This window comes from Brassica napus, chromosome C5, assembly GCF_020379485.1.
Source record: "Brassica napus cultivar Da-Ae chromosome C5, Da-Ae, whole genome shotgun sequence".
Taxonomy (NCBI): domain Eukaryota; kingdom Viridiplantae; phylum Streptophyta; class Magnoliopsida; order Brassicales; family Brassicaceae; genus Brassica; species Brassica napus.
Genome location: NC_063448.1, coordinates 13,966,996 through 13,975,714, shown reverse-complemented (window position 1 = coordinate 13,975,714; position 8,719 = coordinate 13,966,996). Strand labels below are relative to the sequence as shown.

General features: G+C 39.6%; 1 protein-coding gene across 1 annotated transcript; it reads left to right on the top strand.

Moving 5' to 3' along the window:
• The first annotated feature begins 386 nt into the window (after nucleotides 1-386).
• Nucleotides 387-4,905, top strand: LOC106400709. The gene is made up of 3 exons (XM_048756824.1): nucleotides 387-2,260; nucleotides 3,376-3,899; nucleotides 3,943-4,905. The coding sequence occupies exons 1-3, from the start codon at nucleotides 1,475-1,477 to the stop codon at nucleotides 4,511-4,513; spliced, it is 1,881 nt and encodes a 626-aa protein (XP_048612781.1). The 5' UTR covers nucleotides 387-1,474; the 3' UTR covers nucleotides 4,514-4,905.
• Nucleotides 4,906-8,719: the final 3,814 nt, after the last annotated feature.

Below are 8,719 nucleotides of genomic sequence, written 5' to 3'. Positions count from 1 at the left end.
ACCTGGTTATGGAAACCAAATCTGGAATCAAACTTAGCTTTCCGATTTTGTTATTTAGTAACCGTCACTATCATTAAATAACCGGAAAATACTTACAATGAGCTCGCAAGTTTTTCTTCAAGTTTCTCGTATTTTCTTTTCCAGTGACAATCGCAAACTCTCTCTCAGCTAGAACCGTATAGGCTACCCCGCAAACCTAAACCATACTTCTCGTTTCTTCTAGATCTTCATCTGTCTTGACATAAGGTATTTTGGGAATCTTCCTGAAACCGTATCACACCAACTTCTTCATCTTCTAAAGCATTGACAATCTTTTTTATGGCGCATGATGATTGATAGGTGAGAACATGAACTCCGATGGGCTCTTCTCCCGCAGTGAACATCATCTCGGTATCGATTCCGTTTTATCAGTCGATGTTCTTGTCTAAGTCAACAATTGGAGAGGACACCACCTTTTTCAGAAACTACTCACTTCTGCTTCTGGTGATCTGAGTTAATAGCAAGTAGAAAAGCTCTGCAAGCGTGTTTACCTTCCCGATGATGAAAGTGATATGAAAAATTCCAGTTTTGGACATGATGGCTTGTGTGTAATAGGTGTAACTAGGTTAGCAAGTAGGCTAGCTTAGTCTGAGCAACGAAACTGTTAAAGAAATGGGCAGACCTAATAGTAGGGCTAAAATGAGAATATAGAGCTCTCGTCCATTTTTCTAAAGAGGTGTAGCTATTTACCTAATTACTGGTTCTTTTATGGTTATTCATCTAAATGACTCTAAAAACAACCCACTGCGCATGGCCTAACCAACCTTTTTTTTTAATACTAATTTATTGTGACATTACATTTATAAGAAAAATTATATAGACAATTCGACAAGCGACAATACTACCTGAAGATCTACCTTCTTTCTTTTATGGTTTTGTTTTGATTTCATTCAGAAATTGATAGGACTTAAAAATCTTTAACAATATTTTGTCAATATTTGAGAAACGATTCTCACCCCATTTATTTCCTTTTTTATTTTAAATTTAAATAATGATAAAATATTGTTGGATTATTAGACTACTTACAATGGCATATTGAATTTGTTGATTCAATAGTTGAAAATGTGCAATGGGGTATTGAAAAGACAATTGAATCTTACGTGCATTCAACATAGTTGAAATAATTCAACATTGTTGAATCGTTAAAGATAAGGCAAAATAGATCCCCAAAAAACCACTTGTCACTAAAACATTGGTAAGTGAAATTTCTGATTTGTTTTTTCCTCTCAATTATTTTAGATCAATTATCTCTTAAATTTTTTTTTTTAAAATAAATATTTTTACATCAAAATTTTTCATTTTTAATACTCTATAAATAGAGACTTGTTTCATTTGATTTGGACACAGAAAAAAACTCATCTCTTTCTACTATAATTTTTCTATTATTCTACAAAAAAAACTCTTGATTTTATATTTTTCTTCTTTTTCAAGTGAAATGAATCCCAATAATAATCCTTTTAACACCCATAATTCTAATAATTATTCTTTTAACTATCCAAATCCCAATAACTATCAATTTGAGAATCAATCTTCTAGCCATCCTCAACATTTACCAAATTATGGTTATCAACTAAATTTCTTCATGCCATCAGCTATTTCAACCTATCCTCCAAATTATGGATCGATGATGCCAAATCCATCTCAAACACCTTCTTATTCTTCTACTCCACATGGTAATGAAGTTGTTCCAAATGTTGGAGCAACTGAATTTCCTGAATTTTCTAAACAAATGGCTCTTGGTGGTATGAGCGGTCTTAATGAAGCGACTCCAAATGCAGATGATTCAACTTCTACTCGTCGGAAAAGCCCCAAGTGGGCCACTGCGCAAAATTTGGTGTTACTGAGCGGGTGGATTAAATATGGAACAGACAGTGTTATTGGCCGAAACCAAAAAAGCGACGCATATTGGGGTAAAATTACAGAGTATTGTAATGAGCATTGCTCATTTGATCCTCCAGGTGATTTGATATCCTGCAGAAATCATTTCAACTACGTAAACAAAATATTGGGGAAATGGATCGGTGCTTATGATAACGCTAAACGTCTACAACAAAGCGGGTGGTCGGAGAACGATGTATTGGCGAAAGCACATGAGCTTTATTCAGGTGAAAAGAATGGACATTTTAATTTAATGTCTGAATGGCTCGCTGTCCATGATCAACCACGTTATGGTAGTCAGGTAGGAGGAAATACTGGCTCTGGGAGCAGTGGATCTAAGAGAGTCCATGAAAGTGATGCTAGTGACTCCAACTCTGTAGGATCCAGTGCTCGTCCAATGGGGAGGGATGCAGCTAAAAAAAAACTAAAAAGAAAGGTAAGGGTGCAGCTTTGGAAGTGGTCAATGAAGATTTTATTGAATTCAAACAAATCAAGGCGCAAGAGTTGGAACGCTTGGAAAAAATAGCCATGTTGCAAGAGGAGTCAAACAAAAGGCGAAAAGAGGCAACACAAAGGCAAGAAGAAGCAAACCAGCTGATGAAAGAAAAGACTCGGGCTAAGAAGATGAAGATGAAGATGTGGTTGAAACTAAGTGAAAAGCAACATCTCAGTGATCAGAGCAAAGAGCTGTTCAAACAGTTGAGCGACAAATTATTTGAAAATTAATTATAATCACAAGTGGCTGTCTGTATCACGTCACTTCATGCTTTAATAATGTTCGCTTGTCATCTTCTATTTTAATAATGTTTGTTTGTCATGTTCTATTTTAATAATGTAAAATGTATCTTTCAGCTTTTATCTGAAGAATATTATCCTTGAACCACTCGACATACTTTAATAATGCTTTCAAGTGCCCGTGACTTTGATCTATCTTATCTTTCAACCACTCACCAAACTTTAATAGTACTGTCAAGTGCATGTGACTTTCATCTATCTTATCTTCCAACCACTTACCAAACTTTAATAATGTGGTCAAGTGTCCGTGACTTTCATCTATCTTATCTTCAAACCACTCACCAAACTTTAATAATGTGGTCAAGTTCCCGTGACTTTCATCTATCTTATCCTCCAACCACTCACCGAACTTTAATAATGATGTCAAATGCCCGTGACTTTCGTCAATCTTATCATTCAACCACTCACCATGCTTTTATAATGCTTTCCTCCAACCACTCAATTTGTTGGTTCCATTTTCCTATAAATAAGAACTCATTTCTTCCATTTATGTATCAATAAAATAAATCTCAACTTACTAAAACAATCTCAATGGATCCATCAGAATTTGATTTTGATATTGAAGCTTACAAAAGTCAGTCTGAAATTGAAGAGAGGTATATCCTAAACCACTTTAGAGAGCGTCGACAAAAAATAGAGCAAGATTATCCATCTAGTAACAAGAGAAGATACTTCAAGAGAGATCATGCAGCTGCAAATCAAAGGCTGGTTGACGACTACTTTTCCAATCAACCTACATATGACGATGCAGTGTTTCGTCGACGATTCCGGATGCGAAAACATGTTTTCCTCTGGATTGTTGGGGATCTATCAAGCAGTGACGACTACTTCACCCAGCGATTTGACGCAGCTAATAAAGAAGGTATATCTCCATTAGAAAAATGTACCACGGCCATGCAAATGTTAGCATATGGTGTTGCAACCGACGCGGTGGATGAATACATCAAAATTGGAGGTACTACAGCTTTGGAGTGCTTGCGTAGATTCTGTAAGGGAATCATACAATTGTATGAGCAAGTGTATCTCAGAGCCCCAACTCAAGATGACCTGCAGAGAATTTTGCATGTTAGTGAAAAACGAGGGTTTCCGGGGATGATTGGGAGTATTGATTGTATGCACTGGGAATGGAAAAATTGTCCTACAGCGTGGGAAGGACAATTTACTCGGGGAGATAAGGGAACCACCACTGTTATTCTTGAAGCAGTTGCATCCCATGATATATGGATCTGGCATGCTTTTTTTTGGATGTCCCGGCACATTAAACGATATAAACGTTCTAGATCGTTCATCAGTGTTCGATGATGTTGAACAAGGAAATACTCCAAGAGTGAACTTTTTCGTGAACCAACGTCCGTATAATATGGCGTATTATCTAGCTGACGGTATCTATCCTTCTTATCCTACTTTCATCAAATTGATTAGGCTTCCTCAAAGTGAACCGAACAAGTTATTTGCACAAGTTCAAGAGGGTTGCCAGAAGGACATCGAACATGCATTCGGAGTGTTGCATGCTCGATTTAAAATCATTCGTGAACCAGCTCGTATGTGGGACATTTCCGATTTGGCTATTATAATGAGGTCATGTATCATATTGCATAACATGATTGTTGAAGATGAACGAGATACATATGCTCAACACTGGACTGACTATGATCAATCTGAGGCAAGTGGATCTATTGCACCACAACCATTCTCGACTGAAGTGCTACCTGCATTTGCAAATCATGTACGTGCTAGATCGGAATTGCGTGATTCCAATGTGCATCATGAATTGCAAGCAGATTTAGTCAAACACATATGAGAAAAGTTTGGAATGTTTCATGGTTGAAGAGATTTTTAAGTTTGTCGATTGAGTTTATTGCACTAATTAAGCTATGTGTGTTTTATTATTTATGTCGTGTGCTTATTAATGTATTGTGTTATATTTTATTTTCTTGTAATTTTATTGATTTTAATAAAGTTTCTATATTTTTCGTCTTTAATATTTGATTTTATATTAAATTTAAAAATTAAAAAAAAATTATTTAAAACATTTGTTTGATTCTAAAATATTTAATTTGATTTGATTGAATTATTGTTAATATATATTACAAAACATATGAAAAACAAAATTATTGAAAAAACAATTGTAGGGTAGGGTGTTGAATAAAATTCAACAAACCATTGTAAGTGGGTAGGTGTTGAATTATTAGATGTAAGAGAGAGAAGACGACGTGGAAGAGAGAGAAGATGACGTGGAGGGTGTTGAAAGTGTAAACCAATGTTGATAGCCACGCCCTAAGAGAACCTTGTTAACAACCATCTCAAAATTTAACTCCGACGAACCACGCTTACGCTCAGTTGATGTTGACTTGAAGAAAGAAATGGAGCCAAAGGAGTAGTTTGGAGCAGTTTGAGTCTTGAGCAAGAATAGGGCAAGACCTCCGGAGATTGTGTATCAAGACTTCAGGAGTGTTCAGGAGTGTCCAGAAGTATCCAAATGAGGTGTGCAAAGTTAGGGTCAAGTCCAGGAGGGACTTAGACATACTTAGACATCATTTGGAGTCAGATGGGTGATGGTGCAAAGATAGGGTGACCAGATGATCAGACGGTACGGACGGTACAAAACCGGACGGGCCGGGCAATCTTAGGGCGACCCAAACCGAGTCAGGTCCGACCATTGGAGATGTTTGGGTGAGATGTGCAAAAATAGGGCGAGGTACGGACAGGCGGTCCGTACCATCAACCGTACTTCACCCGGGATCGACAAGAAGCTGTGCAAACTTAGGGCGTCGGTTTAGAGAGCGATTAGGCGACCTTGTCTGATTGTAATCAGACTGTTTGTGGATAAGGAAGAGAGAGGACGTGGTCAACAAAGACAGGCTGTCAAGAGGTGTAAAGGGAAAGCAAAGGGGACCATGTATCTAGCTAAAGAAGTGGGAAGGTTCATGGGAGCCTTTGAGGAACTAATCAGAAGCCAGCCCTTGCCTTGACCAGTTTGAATGGACCAATCACCAGCCAGCCTTCCTTAACCAATCAGAAGCCATCACCAAGATTGCAAAGACAAAACAAGACTACATCCAAGCCATCCATTTCACAAGTCATTTCTAGCCATTAGATTAAGTATTTCTAATGTTTCAGAGTGTAAAGCTTATAAAAGCATGTGTATGGACGAAAATTAAAGCTCTTAAGTCAGTAAGGGGGTTTTCCCTTCTCCTTCGTGAATGAAATGTGTTCTTGAATCAGATTCCCTTTAATCTCTCCCTTTCTTAGTCTCTAATCTCTTAATCTCTCAAAGTCTCTTGTTTCTGATTTGAGTAAACACATAAACACTCTTATCAAACTCTCCCTCTAAAATCACCTAAAACAAACTCTCATCTTCTCATCTTGCTCCATTGGAGTTTATACACACACACAACCTGAGATCTCTGAAAATCTCATATGGTATCAGAGCCAGGTTCATTAGAACTTGGTTCCAGCTTCCGCTAAGCTCAAGGCTTCTCCCATGTCATTTCCAAACCAAGAAGAAGCTTCATGTTTAGCCAGCTGTAAAACCTCTTTAAGAAGAAGGTGGGCTCATACATGGCGTCTAGTAGCTGTCTCTGGTTGTTCTCCACGTTCTCATGTCCACCCTTGAAGAAAGATGGCCTTGGAAGCAAAGGTTATGAAGCGGTCTAGCTAGCCTCTTCAACAAACCAGATTCAGGCGATTCTCATGCTGACTCAAACATGAAGAAAGGTGGTCTCTTTGACATGGTGGGTTCAAGAGGAAGGTCCATGGAAGAAGGAGATGTTGGGGTCGACACCAACAGCTCAGATCTTGCCATGTACTAAGGAGTTTCAAGGAACTAACACCGGTTCCTTGGCTGTAAGGATATCTCTTTCTCTTGTATAAAGCTTGAGTATATTGACAGGTTGTGTTGTGGTGTTGTGATTGAAAAACCTGAGGATGTGTTAAGATTGCTAAATAAATAATTGTTTTGAATCTGTCCCATGATGCTTATTGAGTTGTGTTTGGTGACTGAGAGTTGTTGCTTGCATACTGGTTCATAATGATTGTCTTTTAGGATGATAGTAGTAATGTCTAAACCTGATTGCTTTCATGACATGAAACCGAGTTTAAATGTGAAGCGTTGAGTGTTGTTGCTGCCTTATATTGATGCATTGGATTCATGTCTAAGTTGCAGATTAAGGAGCATTAAAATTGCCTAAGTAGCTTGTCTTGAATCTTGAAGGGATCTTGCTTGTGCTTAGAGAGTTTGCTTGCAAAGATTAGAACTTGATAATGTCGTGTTTAATCTGTTGCATTGCTTGTGATATTGGGAATCAAACTTGATGATTAGTAAAGGATTGATCCCAATACTTTTGTGTCTTATCTTTGCTGGAGTTTGAGTGGTGTGTCAGGTTCACAAGAAGTGTTCTTTGCTCACCATCCATCCGAGACAAGAGGAAGACTTGGTCCATTGTGTGGAGCAATGGGAAGGTGCTTGTGTGTAGAAGCCGGTTTAAGAAGCGCAGACCACGAGGTTGTTGAGCTCCTGGTTCAAGTAGCACACAAGAAGAAGAAGGTCACCACCTAAGTCATGAGGAAGGCCGGTGATCCGTGGGTACTTGAAGCTGAAGGCGAGAGGGTGGATCGGTGATTTAAGCGCAGCTGTTAGGGTGGTGTGCTCCTGGTCTTGAAGTTCATTGAGGCTCATTTCAAGCTTGAACCTAGACTCAATTCAAGCTTGTGGTGGGGATTCAAATGAGCAACCTGAAGAGCCAAAGTTCAAGACCTGTTTCCTCCTTACCATTACAAGAGAATGGAGATGAAGCTATTCGGGTTTAGGCAGTGGCGAAGCCTAAGAAAAGACAGTATTCAGAGTGCTCTTGGCTGTGTGAAGAAGACGGTTACTCTAGCAATGCGGCTTCAGGTATTGAGGTGGTTGTAGAGAGCTTATGAATCAACCAGCATTCCAAGAAGATGGCAAAGTCAGAAGTGAGTGTGTAATGGTTTGTGTTGCGGTTCAAGAAGCAATCCTTCCAAGCTTGACTTGTTCCACATGGTCAAGCTTAAGGGGGAGTGTTGAGATGCTTCTGTGATCCGAGAGTGGAGCGAGAGTACTTGGTGGTTATTCAAGAAGAGAAGACAACCTGGTGAAGAATGAAGAAGCAATCTCCAAGGCGGCTTCTAGATTTGAGGTGATTGGAGAGAAGCTGAGGCATATTCACATAGTTCAAGCAAGGTGTGATCTCATGAAGAAGAAGCAACCAAGACTCAGCTTGTATCTATCAAGGGAGATCTGGTATGTCCGAGCACAGCAACCCAACAAGAAGTTGGGTGAAAGGGGGAGCAACCAAGATCAGTTCTGAAGAAGAGTACAAGATGTGTTGGTGATGAGCAAGGGAAGTGGTGATCTACCTTGCATCACATGAGGGCCGTGATCCAGAGTCTTTGTGTCCCTTACATTGTTGGTAAGGCACAAAGACTCACTGGCCAATCCCTAGGCTTTGGAGACTTTACTCTTTTTCCCTCATCAAGGTTTTGTCCCAAAGGGTTTTCCTTGGTGAGGTTTTTAATGAGGAAGTTTTTCAAGGTTCCAAGCTTGACTAAGGATCGCCTATAGTCAAGCTTGAGGGGGAGTGTTGACTTGAAGAAAGAAATGGAGCCAAAGGAGTAGTTTGGAGCAGTTTGAGTCTTGAGCAAGAATAGGGCAAGACCTCCGGAGATTGTGTATCAAGACTTCAGGAGTGTTCAGGAGTGTCCAGAAGTATCCAAATGAGGTGTGCAAAGTTAGGGTCAAGTCCAGGAGGGACTTAGACATACTTAGACATCATTTGGATTCAGATGGGTGATGGTGCAAAGATAGGGCGACCAGATGATCAGACGGTACGGACGGTACAAAACCAGACGGGCCGGGCAATCTTAGGGCGACCCAAACCGAGTCAGGTCCGACCATTGGAGATGTTTGGGTGAGATGTGCAAAAATAGGGCGAGGTACGGACAGGCGGTCCGTACCATCAACCGTACTTCACCCGGGATCGAC